Raw genomic sequence first — 23038 nt, forward strand, 5'->3', positions numbered from 1 at the left:
ACATTATGTGGTTAAAAAGATAATAAAATAAAATATGTGCATGACATCACTCTTACATTTTCCTGTTTACATATTACACTAATATACTCGTAAAGTATTGAGGCAGACAGTCATGGATCCATGTAAAAGTACACAATGCTGTCTTCGGCTATACTATCCATATAATTTCTTTTTTATTTAATCCAATATTCCTATAAGAATTGCATAATTTGATGAAAAGCGAATGATAAAATACCATTTTAAAATAAAGTACCACCATGATGACAATTGTATAACAAGGAAAATACTTTTACATTTTTTTTACACACATTGTAATTTATACTGGAAAGCCCAAATACCAAACGTATTAAAAATAATATGTGAGTGACATCGATTTATAGATAGATTTTCTTTTTTTACTGTGCATTTCAAGCTAATCATGGGGGAATTTGAGAGGAAATGATGTCCAGCTGGGCTTTTAACGGTTAACAGTGGCTCTAAACTGCACACCAGTGAGGCGTCTTTAAGTATGTACAGCAAAAGGAGAGCTTTGTTGCAACCAGTTGAAGGAACACGGCAATAAAACGGTTGTTAATGGGAAGTCATGCCAAATGCAACGCAGTCTGAATGTAGCCTCTGTTGTGATCATTCACAAGAAACTCTATCCCTGCTAAAACCATCTGAGGGACGACCGCCAGCGCTAAGAAAACACTGGTTATACTGCCCCCTCTCAGTGCAAGGTGCAGGACACGTCGCTGTGGTGAACCTTGTGACAGCTTGTGACTGCAACTTGTTCTTGTTCGCGGACGACTCAGCCCTGCTGGTCTCTGACAAGAACAAGTTACAGGTTGAAAAAACCCTCAGCTCAGAACTCGGCAGAATCTGCACCTGGCTCGCTGATAAACTATCATTACACCTGGGTAAAACAAAGTCCATTCTCTGCGGATCAAATAACAAACTCAGCAAGACCGACGGCTTCTCAGTTACAGTGGGTGACAATATTGTCACAAGGAAAGATGAAATTACATACCTGGGTTCCATCCTAGAGGCAAATCTTTCCTGTGACAAAATGGCATCCAATGTAATCAAAAAAAGTCAACCAACGAACTAGATTCTTGTACCGGATCTCGTCTCTGGTAAACAAGAATACCCTGAAGACTCTGGCAGGAGAACTCATTCAAGGGTACTACGACTATGCTTGCACCTCATGGTACCAAAGCACCTCAAAGGCGCTAAAAACAAGATTACAAACATCACAAAACAGACTACTACTTGACCTTACCCCTAGAACCCACCTCACCCCTGCCCACTTTGACAACCTAGGATGGCTTAGAGTAGACCAGTGGTTCTCAACCTGTGGTACGCGTACCACTAGTGGTACTTGGTGGTACTGCTGGTGGTACTTGAAAATATTTATAATTTATATATATTTTTTTGTTAAGATTTTTTTTTTGTGCAGTCAGGCCACTGAACTTAGAAGCAGGCCAGGCCAGTGTTTCTAGTTGTGGTGGCGCGATAGTTAGATAACCTAGGTAGGGAACAACCAGGAGATCACTGTGACAGAGTATTGCAGTCTAAACAGTCATAGATCTTTTATTCAACTTCAGCCCTGATCATAACCATTTTTATTTTTAGATTTTTTTGTAATGTCAGATAAAAAATTAAATACTCTTGAAATATTCTGAAAAGAGTTGTTGTTAAATCTGACATTACAAAAAACAAAGAATCCATCCAAATCTGTGTTGTTGCTAATCATTGACACATGCATAGCCTGTAATAATCCCCCCCAGACAAATTTACATTGCATTTGATATATTGAAAATATTTAACTTTTTGTGTGTGTTTTTTTTTTTTTTAACTCAATTTTTATTTGCATTTTTGTATTACAAGCTTACAAACAACATCATATTTGAATATTATTGTCATCTCAGTCGGTCTTCCAGGTACATATTATATAGACATAATGTACAACATCGTTAAACAGACAAACTATAAAGAAAAAAAAAGAAAAAAATGTAATACCCAAAAACAGAAATAATAAATACCGACTTAAGCAAAAGTTCCACAGACATAAATAATAAATTGAAAAAACATAAAGCAATCGTCCTACCCAAATGGTAGAGATAGAGAATACTAACTAAAGCAAAAATGTGTGACATGGGTTCAGAGACCCTCCTTGAACCTCTTTCCTCCTTTACCCTTCTCCCTCTTGTGTTGCATTTGTTTCTTCCTCTGTGATGTCGTTTTCGTTCCCCTTATAGTCCTCCCACTTTCCCCATCTTTCCCCAAATTTCTCTTCCTGTAGCCTCAGCATGTGTGTTATCCTCTCCATATCCTGTATCTCTTCCACTATTCCTACCCATTGTGCTATTGTCGGTGGGTCTTCCTTGTACCATAGTCTCGTTATTGCTTTTCTGGCCGCTATCAACATTATCTTTATTAAATATTTGTCCCCCCCTTGTATTCCCTCGTGTGTCAGGTTTCCTAAGTAAAGCACCAGTCCTGTTTGTGGTAATCCGTATCCTAGAATTCTGATCATTGCCTCCCCTATCTCCTCCCAATACCCCTTTAGCTTCTGACATCCCCAGAATATGTGCGTGTGATTTGCCCCCTCCTTCCCACACATCCTCCAGCAAGCTCTTTGTGTTGGTGCATATTTTCCCTTCAGTTCTGGGGTTATAAAGAATCTGATTATGTTTTTCCATCCAAACTCTTTCCATATCCTCGATCCTGTTGTTGAATGTTGTACCTCGCATATGTTCCCCCATTCCTTCCCTGTTATTTCTATCTCTAGCTCTCTCTCCCATTTCTCCCTTATGTAATCGGTCGTGTGTCCCTTGCTGTTAATTATAGCCCGGTATATTGCTGATATTACTCTTCCAAGCCCCCCTTTGTATGCCCATACTATCATCTTTATTATTCCATTCTGTTCTTAGTCTTTGGCCCCCCTTATTTCTTTGTTGTAGTAGTCTCTAACCTGTAGATATCTGAAGTGGTCCCTGTTTTCTAGTCCAAATTTCTCCTTTAATTTTTGTAGTGTCTGCATTTCCCCCTTCACTATCATTTTGCATATCGCTGTTGCCCCCCCCCCCCCCCCCCCCCCCTCCCACCTTCTGAATCCATGGTCTAACCTCCCTGGTTTGAATATCTTGTCATGTGCTACCCATCTCAGGACCCCTGACTGCTTCTCCAATTTGTGTGTTTTTATTACTCTGTTCCATATGGTCAAGGTGCATTTGGTGATTGGATCTAATAGTCCCTCTTTTTCTTTAAATAGTTCCCTATCTCCCACCAGAGCTTGTACCTTGTATCCCTCCCCTTCTTTTTCAATGTCTTTCCATCTTGCCTCATATTTAAGCATTACATCACACGCAGGAGTGGTTTGTGACCAATAAACCATGCCTAGGGGTGGTTGTTAGGCCCGAGGCGCAGCCGAGGGTCGTTAGACCCCCCTAGGCATGGTTTATTGGTCACAAATCACGACTGCACGTGGTGTAAAGCTTTTATACAACTGCCAGATTCATCCAACCTTATTTCTATACAATAAACACACATTAATCGAAGATTTATTGAAAAAACCATCCGCCAGAAAAAGTAGTTCCCACAACTCCATGTGGAAGCAGCTTGAAGTGCATCCAACCAAACTAACACATCCAACTGTGTATTATTGGAATGATTGAGAGAAGTTGCCTCATGTGGAAGCAGCTTGAAGTGCATCCAACCAACTAACACATCCAACTGTGTATTATTGGAATGATTGATTGAAAATTTATTAAAACGTTTTCTTTGCCCTATAGGAAAAAAACGTTTTCTTCGCCCTATTTTTTTATTTATTTCTTTTAGCCTAAACTTAACCAGTTGGAAACCAGGGGTACAGTAATAAAATTAGCAATCAACCAATCAATCAATTCAATAGACCATGCTCACTTAAAACAGCGCTGCTTCTCTCTCAGTCTGACTCCCCCGCTGTTGCAGACAGGAGTGTGTGTGTGTGTGTGTGTGCGTGTGTGTGTGTGTGTCACAGTGTGTGTGTGCGTGTGTGTGTGTATGTGTGTGTGTGTGTGTGTGTGTGTGTGTGTGTGTATGTGTGTGTGTGTGTTTGTGGGTACGCCAGCGTCGGAGTGAGAGAGAACGCTGCAGTCAGTAGAAAGTAGGAAGGAAGAAATTTAAATCAATCAATTAATCTATCAATCAATCCGCGATTTTTCTTTTGTTCTAGATTGAGTCAAGACCCATCAATTACATCATCCAACATTGTTTAAAATACTAACACATTCCCCTTGACAGAATCGCTTCATATTTAGTCGTTATGATGCTTTCAACATAACCATTTGTTGTCCGCGATCCTGTTTTCTCCCGGAGTGAGCCGGGGAGGGTTATGTGATTTGGTTGTGGGCGGGTCCTGAGCCCAGGACCGTGGATTGTTGCCAATAAAGACGTGTGAATGGCCAATCAGAATCGAGAAATTTGCATGCCGTTGTATAACTGTCGTTACACCAGCACGTCACTGCTCTCAGTTGTGCTGCATAGTAATAATCTTGTAGGCTGGGTACTGCCATCCCTCCCTCTTCCTTTGGTAGTTGTAGTGTTTTATATCTGACCCGTGGTCTTCTCCCCGCCCATATGAACCTCGATATCAGTCTGTCCCACTCCCTGAATTGATTCTGTGGTATTTGTATCGGTGGTGACTGGAATAGGTACAGTAACCTTGATAGTATGTTAATTTTAATGACCTCTATTCTTGAATTGAAGTCCAAGGGCATTACTGTCCATCTCTCCAAGTCTCTCTTGATGTTCTGATTTATCTGTGTATAGTTCGCCTCAAACAGTTTCCCCACCCCTCTCGTGATGTTCACCCCTAAGTATTTAATCTTGTCCATGTCCGATCTTATCCCGTACTGTTCCCTAATTTCCGTCGTTGGGGTATAGTTCTATGCTAAGGTCTGTGTCTTTGTCACGTTTAGTTTGTATCCTGAGTAGTGGCCATATTCCTTCAGTAGATCCATCAGTGCCGGGAAGCTCTTGTCTGGTTGCCTCATGTATACTATCACGTCGTCCGCAAATAGGCCTAGTTTATATTCCGTTCCCTTTATCCTTACTCCCTTAATGTCCTCGGTCTGTCTGATCAGTTGTGCCAGTGGTTCTATGAAAACGGCGAAGAGCGTCGGTGAGAGACAACATCCCTGTCTGGTAGCCCTCTCTAATCTGATTCTATCTGTCAAGCTGCCATTCACCTTAACCCTCGCTGTCGGTTCTTGATATAGCGCCTTGATCATCTTCATCGCCCTCCCGTTCAGTCCGAACCTCATCAATGTTTTATATAAAAATGTCCAGCTCACACTGTCGAATGCTTTTTCTGCATCTAGGCTAATCAGTACCGCGCTACCTCCTTGTTTTTGTATCTCCTCTACTATGTGTAATGTCTTTCTCACGTTGTCCTGTGTCTGTCTCCCTTTAATAAATCCAGTTTGATCTTCATCTATAATGTCTGGCATAAACGTCTCAAATCTCTTTGATATTATCGATGTATACATCTTGTAATCCACGTTGAGTATGGACACAGGTCTGAAACTACTACATAATTCTCTATCCTTTCCTTCCTTCGGTATCGTGGTGATTATGGCTTCCTTCCACGAGGGGGGCATTTTTCCCTCTTCCATCGTGTGTCTGAACGCCGCCCCTAACATGGGCGCTAATTCAGTTCTAAATGTCTTGTAGAATTCCGATGGGAATCCGTCGCTCCCCGGAGACTTGTTGTTTTTAGCTCTACTAATTGCCTCTTCCAGTTCTCGTTCCGTAATTATTTTATTTAATTCTTCATTCTGTTCTTTCCCTATCGATCGTAGCTCTAGCTTCTCCAGATATGCTTCTATTTCCTCTTCTCCCGCTGCTTTTGGCTGTGTGTATAGTTTCTCATAGTATTCTCTAAATGTCCTCTCTATTTCCGCTGGGTCTCTCAATATTTCATTAGTCTTTGTATCCCTTATTGTGTGTATCGTGTTCAACTTCTGTTGCGTCCTAATTCTCCTTGCCAACAGTATGGTCGCTTTTGGTCCCCCTTCATAGTACGTTTGTTTCATGAACCTCGCTTTCTTTTCTATTTCCGTCAATAATTCCCTATTTATCCTGGCCTTTACTTCTTTGATTTCTCCGAGCGTTCCCTGTTCTTTTGATATCTGGTGTCTCCCCTCTAGATCCTTCAGCTTCCCTATCAGATTGTGATATGTCTCCGTTCTGGCTTTCTTCAGCATTGCTGTCTTCTCCATCAATTTCCCCCTTATCACCACCTTCAGTGTGTCCCATAGAATGTTCGGGTCAACCGTCCCGTTGTCATTTTCCTCCTTATACCTGGCTATCTCCTCCTTGATCTGACTCACCACCCCCTTGTTATTTAGTATTCCTACATTTAGTCTCCAGATCGTGTTCCTCCGTCTCCCTTCTAGATCTACTGTCAGATATATGGCACTGTGATCCGATATGTCCGCTACTCCTATTCTGCTCTCCCGTACCCTGTAACTTTCCCCCGTCGTCATCAAAAAATAGTCTATTCTCGCATATGTCACGTGTGGGTGTGAGTAATGTGTGTATTCCCTGTCCATGGCGTGCATCCCCCTCCAAACATCTGTAATTCCCATTTCCATCATCTGAATATTCATATATCTACTGATGGGTGCTCGTCCTTTTCTAGTACTTGTGGTGTCTAGGTCGTGATTCAGTACTACATTAAAATCTCCCGCGCATATCAATATCCCTTCTAGTTCCATCACTATCATATCAAAAATGGTCTCATATAAATCCCTCTCACTCTCTGGGGGTGCATAAACATTCACTAACGTAACCATTTGGCCCTCCATTTTCCCCTTCACCAGAACAAACCTTCCCTCCTTGTCTCTTACTTCCTTGATCAATTCAAATTTGACTGTTTTTGATTAACGTGATTACTCCTCTCCTCAGGTTCCGTTTAAAGGAACTATAGTATGCATTTTCATATCCAAATCTCTTCAGTTTCACATGATCCTGTGCTACCAAATGTGTCTCCTGCAGAAAAATCACTTCCATCTCACTTTTTTTACATTTCAACATCACTTTGCCCCTCTTTATCGCATTATTCATTCCATTAACGTTTAACGACATAATTTTTATACCTTTAACCATTGTCATCTTTCTTCTTTCGTCTGTCAGTCCCCCCCATGTCACACTCATTCCCCCCTCCGGTTGGAGCCTCCGCTCTCTTCACCGAATACATATAATGATTAACATAAATAAAAAACATAAACTTTACATAAAGTGCTCCCAAGGCGTTCGGGGGGTCCCTGTGTCCCCCCCTGTCCCCTGCTGGTGGGTGAGGAGTAATTGCTCTCCTAGTGAGAGGCCTCCTCCTGACGGCTTGGGGGTTTTTGTGTGTTTTTTTAACAATAATTTGTGATGCCATCACACAAACTGGCATTTAAATTATGTTGATCTAGGTGATCCAGTTCCGGTTTGTATAATACTAATACACGTCCAATCATGTTGTTTATTGAGTTATGGCAACGGATCGATATGCACGGTGTCTGGATAGAGTCCCGCGAGCGATAGCGAGTGGCCGGAAAGAATAGGGGACGGACTAAGCACTTCCGGCCACTTCCGGTTTTGGCAACTCGCCGATCGGCCACCAGGTGGCAGTATTGAAGCGTTGGAGAGTTGAGCGGAGTCCTACAACACCAGCAAAGACTCCGTGGGTGAAATGTGAATACCATGACGAAAATATGAAATATTGATCTCAAAGACGCTGTAAGACGTCATTGGCAGATTACGCATGGCGGAGAATGACGTCTTAACACGTCATCGGCGGAGAAAGGGTTAAAGGGTACATTAAAAAAATTGCCTGCACCAGAATGCAGGGAATTAAGTCTTTGTAACAAAATAATTCCTGGTGGGGGACCCCCACTTAGAAATTGGCCTGACTGGGGCTATATTTCACACTATATTTCCCAGCCTGAATTATTTCCCCAGTCCGGCCCTGCTTATGTGAGTTGTCAATGGACAACAACATGCTATGTGTGTGTGTGTGCGCGTGTGCGTGTGTGTGAGAGAGAGAATGAAGGACAATTGCTTGCTGTGTGAGAGCGAGAGAGAATTAAGTACATTTGCTGAAATACAGTTGTTCTTAATTTTCTCAGTTGCTATGTGAGAATGTTAGTTATTATGTTCCCCATGCCCGTTGCATTGTATGAGTTGTGTGGAAGAGTTTGCTAGTTCTAGTGCTACCCCTTTGTACATTGTGGCTGTGTCTGACAAAAGTTAACAATAAATAATGCTATTAGGAATACATTTGCCTCCTGCGTGAACTGTGCATAGCTGAATAGACTGTATTTTAACGTCGGTCATATGGTGGTACTTGGAGAGCCAGCTACGTTCTCAGGTGGTACTTGGTGTAAAAAGGTTGAGAACCACTGGCAGTAGACGACAGAGTACAGCAACTTGCAATGGGCCTGGTCTACAAGATACACTACACGACTAAGGTACCCATGTACATGTCAAAATACTTCCCAAAGGTCAGTGAATACCACGACACCAGAGGGAGCTCCACAAATCATGTTAAACCAAGATTCGGCTCAAACAAGGGACTAAACACATTTCGCAATTATGCCACATCAATGTGGAACGCCCTACCCAAAGCTGTAAAGGAATGTGAATCACTACCCACTTTCAAAACCACTCTCAAAGAGCACCTACGGGAGAATGCAATTCGAAACTAGCCCCTGTAAATGTCCTAACCCAACCCCCTCCAATGTACAGTAAATGTCCTAACCCAATAATACACAAGACCCTCTTCTTGGGACAAAGTAAGGTTTCGTCGATATTCCAATGTACAGTTTGCCCCCCCCCCCCCCCCCACCCCGCCTACCCAACCCCCCCACCCCCACCCCCACCCACCCAACCACCTCCAATGTACAGTTTCTCCCCCCCACCCCACCTACCCAACCCCCCCCCCCACCTACCCAACCTCCTCCAATGTACAGTTTCTACGTCAAATGTATATACTCTCTTTTTAGACGCTTTTTGTATCACAAACAGTACTGTATTTGTAAATCTGGTATTTCATTTCAAACCTTTATTTATACTCGTGAAAGCACTGAGGTTTCCCTCATTTACAGTGATGACGAGTTAACAAAGGACACAAATATCATAACAGGTATGTCATAAATGTATAGATGTAGCAGTACTGTCTATCTGTATGTCATGTATGTCATATATGTTATGATGAATTGAAAATGGGGGACCCTGATGTAAACAAGACGAAAGTCTTTCTCTGGTCTGCATCCCCTTAACAATTGTGTATTGAGCCGTACTGTACTGTACCCATTCTGCAATCTGTTCATTAAAGTTTTCAATCAATCAATCAATCAACCTCCCACAGTGAGATGATTCTGACGAGTCTTGTTGTACATAACTTCTAAGTGGCTTTGGATAAAAGTGTCTACGCTAAATGAGAATGGATGAAGGTGTCTAAGCTAAATTACTAAATCAAATCAAATCCAATGTATTTATTTGTATAGCCCGGAATCACAGGGAATTGCCAAGTCAAGAAGAAACATCACAATTAGGGATGCTCGATATTGGCTTTTTTACCGATACCGATATTCCGATATTGTCCAACTCTTAATTTCCGATACCGATATCAACCGATACCGATATATGCAGGGTTTCCCCCCCCAAAAAACTGAATAATTTCAGCTAACTAATCATTTCACTGGATATATATATAACAAATATTGTTATTGTTTTTTTTTTTTTACCGATACCGATATTTTCCGATATCACATTTTACTGCCGATATCGGCCGATAATATCGGTCGGCCGATAATATCGGACATCCCTAATCACAATAGATCGAGAACAAAAAACACCATAAAATCCACATATGCAACACTCCCGGACTTTCCCCAATGAAGATGAGGAACGACTCACTAAAACCTAGCAAAAGGGGAAGAAAACACCACAGTGGAGGAGGAGAGAAACCTCAGATGGGCAGTTCAAAGGGGATCCCCCAACAGGACGTCGGTGATAATATAGTGTTGCTATAGACCAGGGGTGCCCAACCTTTTTTGAACCAAGATCTACTTTTTAATTTATCACCTAGCTGAGAGCTACCAGCCAAAATTTGACCTACTCTCGGATAGTATTAATAGTATTAGTAATACCTAGTGATGCACCGATGTGAAAATTGTGGCCGATACCGATAACCGATATTAATATTGCTGTTCTGGCCGATACCGATATTTACCGATGTCGATATCTCTGTATAGAAAACACTTTTTTATGATAATCAAATAAAGAGCTATTTTCCAAAACGCATATTTTTTTTACTTTTGTAACTTATTTTCAGAAATGACTGATATTTTGAAACTATTTAAGGCCAAAACATGTAAAAATAAAAAAAAAAAAAAAAAAAAAAAAAAAAAAAAAAAAAAATTTTTTATATATCGGCCCTATCTTGATATCGGTCCGATACCGATGTGTAAAAAAACGGCCATATCGGCCGATATATCGTGCATCACTAGTAATACCCATTCAATATGCACATGACAGACCATATTATATGGCATATAATATTTTCTGTCATGTGCATATTGAATGGGTATAATATAATGATATATATTTATATATAACTTTGTCAGTGCTGTAAAGTTTAAACCTTTTTAAATCTTAGACAAACAAAACACTGCTTTCATGAAATATTGTAAGCCGTCATTTGAGGCTTTATAAAAGCAGCATAATGAACACAAATCTGTCAGTGCCGAGTCCGACCTCATCTTAAATAACAAACAGCATTGCTTGTTGTAGTTAACAAAGAGAGGCAGAGTTGATTTTGCACACCAAAAAAAAAGAAAAAAAGATTATAATCACATTTTATTAATCAAGATCTACTTGAAATCGCGATCGACTGGTTGGGCACCACTGCTATAGACCACCGCAACACTTCCGGTATTTTCAGCTCATGGGAGATGAATCAATGAATGTTGATGAGAGCCTTGGCGTAAGTGGTTGTAGCTATGGCTGTGGGGCTGCTGGAGATATGATCCAACATACTTTTGTACACGGCTGAGTCTCCTGAACACGGAGAGACCAACCCCAAGTCGATCGACACTTTCCCGGCTGAGCTATAGTCACTTTTCCGCACCTAATCCCCAAACTCTGCATGCACAGATTGATGAACCTAGATCTCTGGACAATCCAGAGAGACTCCCTGGGAAATCTGCACATGCAGAGTTTGGGGACTATTACTGTATTTATCTAGTATAAATAAAGATTGAATGAACGTAGAAGTTACCTGGTCTGCTGAAGCGAGGCCATGACTCTTTAGGAATGGTCATCCAGGTGCTACGATGGAACTGCCTCTGTCTCTGACGAGGCCTGTCGAAGGTACAGGACAAAAATAAACACACTAGCAACATAATAATATATATAGTTTTAAGAAAAAGATTAAAGATTATTATTTAGACATGTATTTTGATAAGTAACAGGGCTGTACTGAATATAATAATTTGTGTTCACATTTGAATGTTCTGTTGAGGTTTTCCACAGGTGTTTGAGTGTTTGCTGTGACGTCATCATTGGGGAGTAAAGTTACACGGGCTATCTATGTTAAATTATATTGATCTATTAATTCAGTCGGAGCCTGTGTATATGCTTGTCTAATTGCAGTGTTTGTTTTGTTTAGTTGTGTTATTTATTGTTTTCTAAATGTGTTTTGTCAATATATTGTGATGAGTGTTAATGTATATTGTTGTGTTGTCACCATATAAGTTATGGGACCCCAGGATGAATAGCTGCTGCTATGAAAAAGATATTGATCTAAATAAAACAAACAAACAAACAAGCGTGCAATAGAGACCTTAGTCCACTTATATCTAGACAATCGTGAAAAAGTCCCCTCTTACCTTTGATCTCCAAGAACCGCCCGAGCCCCGAAGTATCTCTTCAACTCAGTCTCTGGATTCAGGTTCCTAGTGAATAAACACAGGTCCATAAAGTATAATGTCAGGTTCCTAGTGAATAAACACAGGTACATAAAGTATAATGTCAGGTTCCTAGTGAATAAACACAGGTACATAAAGTATAATGTCAGGTTCCTAGTGACAGGTACATGAAGTATAATGTCAGGTTCCTAGTGAATAAACACAGGTACATAAAGTATAATGGCAGGTTCCTAGTGAATAAACACAGGTACATAAAGTATCATGTCAGGTTCCTAGTGAATAAACACAGGTACATAAAGTATCATGTCAGGTTGCTAGTGAATAAACACAGGTACATAAAGTATCATGTCAGGTTGCTAGTGAATAAACACAGGTACATAAAGTATCATTTCAGGTTCCTAGTGAATCAACACAGGTACATAAAGTATAATGTCAGGTTCCTAGTGAATAAACACAGGTACATAAAGTATAATGTCAGGTTCCTAGTGAATAAACACAGGTACATAAAGTATAATGTCAGGTTCCTAGTGAATAAACACAGGTCCATAAAGTATAATGTCAGGTTCCTAGTGAATAAACACAGGTCCATAAAGTATAATGTCAGGTTCCCAGTGAATAAACACAGGTACATAAAGTATAATGTCAGGTTCCTAGTGAATAAACACAGGTACATAAAGTAGTATAATGTCAGGTTCCTAGTGAATAAACACAGGTACATAAAGTATCATTTCAGATTCCTAGTGAATAAACACAGGTACATAAAGTATAATGTCAGGTTCCTAGTGAATAAACACAGGTACATAAAGTATAATGTCAGGTTCCTAGTGAATAAACACATTTAAATAAAGTATCTCTTTAACTCTGTCTCTGGATTCAGGTTCCTAGTGAATAAACACAGGTACATAAAGTATCTATTCAAGTTCCTAGTGAATAAACACAGGTACATAAAGTATAATGTCAGGTTCCTAGTGAATAAACACAGGTACATAACATTTCTATTCAGGTTCCTAGTGAATAAACACAGGTAAGTAAAGTATCTGTTGTGAAGGATCAGATTAAACCGAATATATATATTTATTTATGGATATATATTTAATAGTATTTGTATATCGTTTGATATCCCCTGTATATTCCTTGTACAATATGCACTGAATATCCCTTTAGTCTACTAACAGCCCATAATAGTTTCATTCTACCATTGGACGAGAACCTGGCGCCAGCAGCCATGCCCCCTTGGTTCAAGTTCAATCGTGCCGACCAACATGTCGTTACAAGCCCGGTTCCGCGTAGGAATACGTCTGGCGAAATACGAATGGTACTATTTGTTCACAGCGCATATATATATGGCGCAAGTAAAGTAGAACTTTCTTTTAGTCCATTAGTCCTTTACCCTCCAACCTAGTAACAGACGTGAAGCCTCACCCACGACGCACGTGTGGTGCAGTATGGCCTACTTGGCCTCAGAATAGGCATTGAGACATCGTGTGGATTAATAGTTGAATTGTCATAGTTTGGCACTATACCGTCGAGTTGGACGTATTTCTATTAAGTTAATAATAGTCTATTATGTATGGTGCATCGTTCGGTTAGAGTTATAAAGTGAGCAGTACCCCCATCGTTCCTGACGTTATCTGGAGTCTTAACCAGGCTGGGCAGACCACGTGTGGTGCTTGCATCCGAGGAGCTCCGGGCCAGGACGAGTGGACCTGTACATTGGATTACTTTACCCGGACGACGGCGAGCCTTCCACGGCTTGGATTATCTACATGCTTTGGGTGCTTTGATTATGCCATGGATAACGGCCAACACTGCTGAGTGTTGGAACTACCCCCCGGAGAGGAGTCCAGGTGAGACGGCGCTCTACCCCGAGTGAGGTCGCCTCACGTCTCTTCGTTGTGGACCGGCAGCTACCGTCCACCAGAGGGTCCAGCTGTATTCATCTGTGGACCGAGGTTCTGTGGGCACCGTGTTCAGGACTCTGAATTCTCCCAAGAAATCGTCGGCCAGATGGGATACCGCCAGCGGCTCTTCTAACCCCCCCCCCCCCTACTGTCTTACAACCAGCGGGACCCCCCCCTTAGTGTATCCAGCTATAATCATTTAAGTACCATCGCTATAGTTCCCTAAAGAACCAGGTTGTATACTTACTCCCTGCGTAACCAGAGATTGGACATTCAATGTTGATTTACCTACGAATACTCATTTGCCTTACAAGTGCATTTCAAATCATAAATGTCATTAAGTGAACGTTGTATATACCCTTTGCTATATAAAATATTCGATTTATACATTTGTGTGGACTTCGTTTCATCAGGTGGGAAAGTGTTCATCATATCTATATCATGTACTGGATGGCCAGAAGTTAAAGTACAAGCGGTAGTGGTTTAATAATACCATACTTATCAATACAGTCAGGGAATTGTACCCCTCAGTTACAGTATCTATTCAGGTTCCTAGTGAATAAACACAGCATGTATAGAACAGCTTTTATCCAAAGCACTTCACAACTCGCATTCACACACAGATGGTGGAGGCGACCATGCAAGGTGCCAACCTGCTCATCGGGAGCAGTTAGGGTTAAGTGTCTTGCTCAAGGACACTTTGACACATTGCCAGGAGCCAGAATCTAACCGGGAACCTTACCTTCCAATTACCAGACGACTTTACCTCCTGACCCACTGTCGCTGCTCATAACTATCAAACCCCCCTTCAAATTACTCATCAATCTCGCCCCCAACTTACCTTTCAGACCTCCACATTTACTATGTACATCTCAAGTACATCTCGTATAAGACAGGCTTGTGGGTCTGCTCACCTGTGTTCCACGTATAAGACAGGCATGTGGGTCGTCTCACCTGTGTTCCACGTATAAGACAGGCTTGTGGGTCGTCTCACCTGTGTTCCACGTATAAGACAGGCTTGTGGGTCGTCTCACCTGTGTTCCACGTATAAGACAGGCTTGCTGTCTGAGCCCCAACAGCCTTCGTTCTGCAACGTCAGGCCGTCTGACTGCTCGATGTTCTCCAGCAAGGCATCGATGTCGTCCTCTGGTCCGTCCTCTTGAGTCTAGATACAGGAGATGGACCGGATTATGAATAAATTACTCTGTGTCACTATTCCCTTGCTGTGTATGTTACGGTATATGTTGGAAAACTGAGATTATGTCTTCAGTTTCAGTTTTTCTTTGCACAGTTTAGAAATACACAAGAATGACAAATAAATTCCAATAATAATCTACAGTGCAGGGAGAGGCAGAAAACCCAAAGGGCCTATTTTGAAGCCTCCACCTAAAAAAACAGAAGAATAATTTGACTATAAAAGTGAAAGTAAATAACAAAATATATGTCATATGTGTGTGTGTGTGTGCATGCATAGATTGTCATTGAATTCACCAGCTCTGTGGTGAATGTGCACATTAACTGGCTATTGTGCACATTCCCCGACCAGACATAAAATCTGGGTGGAAATGGTGCAACAGTCACATAAAACGCTGAGGAGGGCTGCGTACGTTTCAGTGTTTACTGCCTGTGTCCATGAAAGGCCCAGGACAGCCCACTTCTAAAACCCACTTCTTCAATCAATATCTGAAATAAAAATAAATAAATAAAACGACTAACCTTCTTCTTTTACTATTATGTACTTTGCTACTAAGTAATCTAGTAAGTAACCTTGCCTACATTACTACGCTAATATATCTATATTAATACCTACTATGCTAATATGTCTATATTACTAAGTATGCACTCAAGACTGTAACACTCAAGTTTGACACTGTTTGACGAGTAATGTCACTGACCCTTAGCTGCCAGAGTTGTACCCTTCCTGCTGACTTCTTGTTCACAATAAAGTTGCTTTGGATAAAAGCATTCTGCTAAATGACTAAATGTACTGTAAATGTAATGAAATAAAAGGACCTAAAATGACATTTCTGTGCTGGCAATTCCTTTCACTGCCCATGTGTGCAGCCTGGGTGAGGTAGGGGAACCCGGGCCATGTGTGCAGCCTGGGTGAGGTAGGGGAACCCGGGCCATGTGTGCAGCCTGGGTGAGGTAGGGGAACCCGGGCCATGTGTGCAGCCTGGGTGAGGTAGGGGAACCCACTGCTCCTAAATAGTTAGGATGAGCCCACTGCTCCTAAATAGTTAGGATTAAGCCTGGGCTGGGCGATATGAAAAAAAATCATATCGTGATAACGATATGATAATGTTATCATATTTCTCAATATCGATAATTATCGAAATTGTTACAAGTATACATTTTTTTTTTTAAACAACAGATGTATGTTTATTCTGCAGCAATTCTTTGTCATTGCCGCCATCTTTAGTGTTACATCCCCTCACACTCCAGTTCTCAGGCTGCAGCTGGTTTAAAAGCTAAAGTAAACCGGCTTCTCTGCTGGCTGTGGCTCCAGGGGAGTTGAACAGTTCTGGCTCTGCTCGTTTATTTTCGATCTTTTGGCGCTTTTTTCGTGGACAAACCACCGCACATGTGCACCGTGACTCGTGACTGGAGTCTAGTTCTGCTAGCACACATAGCCTACTGTGTACAGACGGTTTCAAACTGTATTTTAAATTAGAAAGCAAACAAAATAAATGGACAAGAGACAAATAAACTCAATTTGGTCAGTATTGTCATTTGGACAAGCAAAGCCATTACTTTAAGTTGCAGGCAAGAAAGACAAGTCTGTCTACTGTCTCTGTTTTAAAACTGTCCTGTTGCAGGTCACAAAAAATATATATATATATATATATATATATATATATATATATATATATATATATATATATAAAAGAAAGAAAAAAAAACGATTTTTCGATTTTTTATTTTATTTCGATATTCGATATCGATTATTAAAATATATCACGATATTTATCGTTATATCGCCCAGCCCTATTAAGCTATGTCCCGCCTTAAAATGGTACAACACTCTGCAGCTAGGTTCCTTACCGGCACCAGAAAGAGAGAGCACATCACACCAGTCCTAGCCTCCCTACACTGGCTCCCAGTCCCACTTAGAATAGATTTCAAAATCCTCCTCCTCACCTTCAAGGCACTATCGGGTGCAGCACCCCCATACATCACAGAGCTCATCACCCCTTACGCAGCACCCAGGTCACTAAGATCCTCCAACCAGGCTCGGCTGGTCCCCCCCCACAACAGACTCAAAAAGAGAGGCGATCGCTCCTTCAAGGCCGTGGCCCCCAAACTATGGAACCAGCTTCCCCTGGAGATCCGATCTGCCCCCACACTGGAGACATTTAAGGCCCGTCTAAAAACCCACTTTTATTCCCTAGCCTTCGATTAATCCCGATTCTCCCACACCCTAACCCACACACTCCCATGCAATTTTATCCTGCCCCCTCCCTCTTGTATCTCTTCTTGTGCTCCTCTGTCCCCTTTGTGCTATACTGTACTTTGTGCTCCCCTATCCGCTTGTCCTATTTTCTGAATGTACTGTCCTGACCTGTTGTGCCTTTTTATATTTGTGTATTTTATAGGACATTGATTTTATGCTTTGACTGTACTGTACAGCACTTTGGTTGGCTCTTGATCTTTTCTTAAATGTGCTTTATAAATAAATTACTTGACTTGACTTACTTGACTTGAGCCCACTGCTACTAAATAATTAGGATGGGTTAAATGCAGAGGATACATTCCTTTATGTAAATGTACTAAGCAAATTAAAAAGTTTCCTTCATTCCTCCTTCTCACAGAGAGTGAGTGGCATTTACTCCCCTCTCACGTGACAGTAATAACAACATATGCCATTTGGTGGTTGATTTTCTATGAAGCGCATACATTTTTAGCACAAGTAGGAATCCTAACCCTGGCAGCAGTAGTACCATGGTCTACCCACCATTGAGCTACTGGACCAATAAGCGTTCTGTTAACATAGTGATGTAATAGTCAAATACGACAATTAAAAGGAACGAGTCAAAATTATATGACCAACTAGCCTAGCTTAGCACAAATGGGATGGGACGGGATGGGTTAATCGCAGATACGAATTGCATGCATGCATGCATCGCATGTGTGCCAATTGATGACCTCGGAGCAGGTCCTAAATTATCCTAAATTATCCTTATGAATGGAAGTGGATAATGTTCCCATAATGTCGGTGTGTTCCTTTAAGTAAAGTAATACTTCAATGAAGTAGCTTCTGTGCAGTTATTGTGATTAACTATGAAAACAGCAGCCAAACGTACATTACTAGTAGGGGTGCATCGATACCGATACTGGTATCGGATATTGGTCTGATACCATTTTCAGTTTTTATTTCTATTCTGCAGTTTGAAAAATACACAGAAAAAATAAAATATATATATAGTGCAGTGAGAGACAGAAACCCCAGAGGGCTTATTTTGAAGCCTCCATCTAAACAATGTTAAGAATGGTGTTGTAAAAAAAAATAAGAAAATTACTATAAAAGTGATGGAAAACTAATAACAAAATATATATCACGTTTGTGTGTGTGTGTGTGTGTGCTAAAGTAGAATATTGGTATCTGATAATTTCCCCAATACTAAAATTAGATACCAAGAAACACGTCTAACGTACCAAAAATCTAAGCAAAGTGGCTTGATTTGCTGCATTTTTGACACGTTAACTCTCGAATGGTGAAAATTAATTTTATCCAATGACCCCAAAAATGAGGATCCAAGTCTATACTGTTCATTAAAAGTAATGGATCAGATCAGTACTTGGCCCAGGTATCGGGACTGCATCGGTGCCTCCCTAGTTACTAGCCTGTCTTACTGTAGATAATAGCTCCCTCTGAATGGTTGTTACCGACAGAGAGAGACAGAGACAGACTCACCCGATTTTCTCCTTGAATGTTCTTTCTCTTCTTCTTCTTCTTCTTCTTTTTCACTTTGTCTCCTGACGTCAACTGATCATGAAAGGAAAAAGAGGAAAACTTAATATTAGATTAGATTCAATTATTCAAATGTATCGTCATCATGTATTGAAAAGAAGTTTGGCATCTAACCAGAGTGCAAATGTAACAGTAAAGTGCAATAGTAATATACAATGTACAGGTGATTAAACTAGATATAAAATATATAAATGAGTACTACTGAGTAATAGTGCTAATCAGATGTATAGTGTTATAGTATTATTATTTACATTGATACAGGTATAAAGATACTATGGTAGTAAGTCATACTGGCCAGCAGCGTAACTAACTAGTAAGAGTAGGTAAGGGGTATGTACAGATATAGATATAGTGTCAACAGGTCATACGTTTCTAGATCAACACAACAAAGATGTCATTTTGAAAACACACAACTCACTCTTAATTAACACCTTACCTCTGCAGAATTGGCCTCTGGCTTCTGGCTCTTCTTCTCAGTGGCACCGTTGTCACTTTTCTCCACATCATCATCACCGTCTGGCTTCAGACTGGCGTCTTTGTCTGGCTTCACACCAGCATCTTCTTCTGGCTTCACACCGGCGTCTTCGTCTGGCTTCACACCGGCGTCTTCCTCTGGCTTCACACCGGCGTCTTCGTCAGCTGACACCTTCTCCGCCTCATTCTCTACATCACATATCTGTCAACAAGATGTTTCAACAACGATTAGCTAAAACGTTGTTTAGGCTATGTTCACACTGCAAGCTCAATTCTGATTTGTTGCTCAGATCTGATTGTTTTGTTTGGCTATTCACAATATATTTTTTTAAATGTGGCCAAGATCAGATTCCAGTGTGAACTGGTCACGCTCCTGAACTGCTCCACATGCACAAATGAACAATAACAAAGATGGATGTAAACATAGAGGACACTGAAGTCACAGTTTATGGTTTCATTTATAAGATGTGCTGTGGAGGCTAATTCATAAGCAGATGATATTAATGGGGGCAGGGAGGAAGTGAAATAGAGACGTTTCTTCTTTCAATATACTTTCAAACACAGAGCGGTTATGATACATCCCCTCAAGTTTTACTTGTACAGAAGTATCAGTGTATCACCACAAATACTTATAAGGTAAACACCTCACTGTCCCTCCACTGACATCACAGCTATCTTCCATGTTTGTATTCACAGCTGTGACTCCCGCCACAGAATTGTGATGAATGTCAATTCTAGAGTGACTGAAAAGTCACATGAATTCTTGACATGAGGTCACTTTGCAAAAAAGCTAACCTGTATCTGATTTATGATCACATATGAAAGTGGCCCAAAACAGAATTGAAAAGGTATGCGATGTGAGCTGTCCTCACTGTAATAATCAGATCTGAGTCACATAGATATACAAATAAATATGAATTGGGCCTGCAGTCTTCAAAAATAAGAATTGGCAATGGGGTGAGGAGTGTGAATGAATGACTGAATGAAAACTTTATTTAACAGATTGCAGAATGGGTACAATACAGTACGGCTCAATACATACAATTGTTAGGGGGATGCAGACCTGAGAAAGACGTTTGTCTTGTTTCCATCAGGGTCCCCCATGTGAGATGAAGACCCTATACGGTTTGGTTAGCTAACAGTTAGACAACTGGAGTTGACACCCCAAGGCTAGCTGTTAGCATCCGGCTTTTGATGGTATGGACATTATTAACATGGTAAAACCCAAACTGACCAACGTTGAAAGGCACATCAGATGCTACGCTACTTGTTGACTCACCAGCTCGTAGATGTTCGCCAGGTTCTTCTGAGTCTTGTTTTTCTTCTTGTTTTTCCGACCACAGCTGGTCTTGTTCGGCTGCAGAACAGCCTCGTCCAGCTGCTCCTCTTCCTGACCACCACCACCACCACCATCATCACCATCACCCTCCACAGCCTGCTCCTCCTGTCCCTCATCATCATCATCATCATCACCTCCTGGGTGCCGGAGGTCTAGGGCCTCCTGTCCTCCTCGCTGTCTCCCTTTCAGCCTCCGCAGAGCTCGGCTGGACATGGTGGTCCCTGTGTGGACAGACTAACAGGCTACAGCTCGGTTTGTTGACAAGCTAACTTCAACATAACAGAGCATGGACACTGGAAGTGACGACGTTTCCTCTTTTCTTCTTCTTTTGAGTTTCATGGCATCGAAATGCGCTATACTGCCGACTACTGGATTGTGTGTGAAACACTTTCTCTTCACTGAGAAAAAAAAAGTTAACCGCAGATTGATTGAAAACTTGATTGAAAACTTTATTAACAGATTGAAGAATGGGTACAATACAGCAATGACCAGATGGCAGCAATGACCAAAGCTATACACACATGTTGTATCTGTTGTCACTACTTAGCATGTACAATAATGCTGTATATACCATATATATATATATTAGTGCTGTCAGGCGATACATTTTTTTAATCTAATTAATTACAGGATTTGTAATTAATTAATCTAATTAATCACATTTTAATCACATACCTATATTCTATAATCATATTTCAAATGGCATGTGTCCGGATGGCAGAATTCAGTACTGTATCTACAAAACCTTCTGTTTAATCATCTTCCATTTATTAATTTGCTTAGAATTTTCAGGTCTGGTAAATTTTAGCATGGTGTTATTCAGTCAAAGATAAAAAAAAAAATTATTGATATTCTCATTTGGTTCATTACAATTTACCCAAGCCAAGCCTATAGTAACAGTAACACACTAGGAATACATTCCCTGAGATCCATAGATGTCTCTAGAATCAGATACCAAGAACATGCAAATGGACCATATTAAAAAAAAGTCTGTAAATGTGTATTCTACGTTCTTATGGAATTAATGAAATAAAAAAAATAAAAATAAAAATTTTAAATAAAGAAATTTTAAAATGAATTTTGAGTAAATTTTCATAACACGATCATTTGCCGTGTAATTAATTAATCTAATTAATGCGATAAACTGACAGCCCTAATATTTATTTATTATTACTGTATATATATCTATCCACATCTGTCTGTACATACCTGCATATCCTGTTACATATTTGTAGATACTATATCTGTACATGATTTTATTTTATTTTATTAGACATTTAAAAAAAAAATACAAGATTCCAGAAAAACGTCAAGGATGCTACACAAAAAAGTCAAGACTTATTGCCATTGTGGTCCTTGGTCTCAGACAGACAAGCAATACAAAACATGACCATAATTAACAATTTGACAAACTACATAGACATGAACATTTTAAATGCAGTACAAACGTAGCCACAGGCAACAATGTATCAGACAACATTTTCATGCATTTTAAAATCTAGTTTTTGACATTGTTGAGGAGCCATGATTTTAATTTGTTCTTAAAATTGTGTCGGCTATACTGATGCATTTTAGCTGTGAAGGTAGCAAATTCCAATTTGTGGCTACCCAGAATTTAAAAGAACATTTGCCCATATTTGACATGCCATTATACATCCCTTACTAGGTTACGATGTTGGCCAGTGGTTTATTACCATAGTGTCGTTATACCTGGCTGTATCACTGTACATAATAATACTACATCTACAACTCATACCAGTAGAACTGCGCCCTGACAGGGAGCCTCACCCGAGAGGGAATGAGGTTAGATCGGTGTGGTGCTAGTCAGCTCCGGTATGGAGGGTATTGTTGTCTAAATTCTCATCAGGAGAAATTAAAGACACCAATGTCATGTTCTGAAGTGACAAAGGGTGAGAGACGTTTCTCAAACTAATTTTTTTACTTCGACACCACAACCTTTAACTTATACCACCACCTTAAAGCGGACAAAAGGCACTAGAGAACACTTAAATTCACACCCTTTAATTAATGAAGCAAACAATAATAATAATTAATAATAATAATAATAATAATAATAATAATAATAATAATAATAATAATAATAATAATAATAATAATAATAATAATCTGTATTTGTATAGCACCTTTCATACAAGAATTGCAGCTCAAAGTGCTTCACAGCAGTACAAAAAGACAGGCATAAAATGAGCACAACATTGGCAAATCAAGAGCAATGCATAAAGTGCAGACATAAAGCATAAAATAGATAGCAGCAAAATAGACAAAGTCAAGGTAAGACATAGAACATTAAATCACATCTTTTTCATATTAGGATCTAAGTTAACTCGCCGAACGTTGAGCGCCAGGACCCCCGAAAACCAGAGTATAGTCGGGTTTTCATCGTTGT

General features: G+C 40.3%; 1 protein-coding gene across 1 annotated transcript in view; it reads right to left on the minus strand.

Annotated features, from left to right (window-relative positions):
• Window positions 1-20908, minus strand: part of tcf25 (TCF25 ribosome quality control complex subunit) — a gene marked incomplete at its 3' end in the record, with an annotated part of 93238 nt that extends 72330 nt beyond the window's left edge. Inside the window, exons 1-6 of the mRNA XM_084308656.1 lie at window positions 20572-20908; window positions 19255-19494; window positions 18762-18833; window positions 14881-15011; window positions 11907-11972; window positions 11297-11379 (exon numbers count right to left, since the gene is read on the minus strand). Coding sequence (XP_084164782.1) covers window positions 11297-11379; window positions 11907-11972; window positions 14881-15011; window positions 18762-18833; window positions 19255-19494; window positions 20572-20844 — 865 coding nt within the window. The 5' untranslated portion in view covers window positions 20845-20908. The remainder of the gene's footprint in view (window positions 1-11296; window positions 11380-11906; window positions 11973-14880; window positions 15012-18761; window positions 18834-19254; window positions 19495-20571) is intronic.
• Window positions 20909-23038: the final 2130 nt, after the last annotated feature.

The sequence above is a fragment of the Notolepis coatsorum genome (genome assembly GCF_963971535.1).
Source record: "Notolepis coatsorum genome assembly, chromosome: 2".
Lineage (NCBI taxonomy): Eukaryota > Metazoa > Chordata > Actinopteri > Aulopiformes > Paralepididae > Notolepis > Notolepis coatsorum.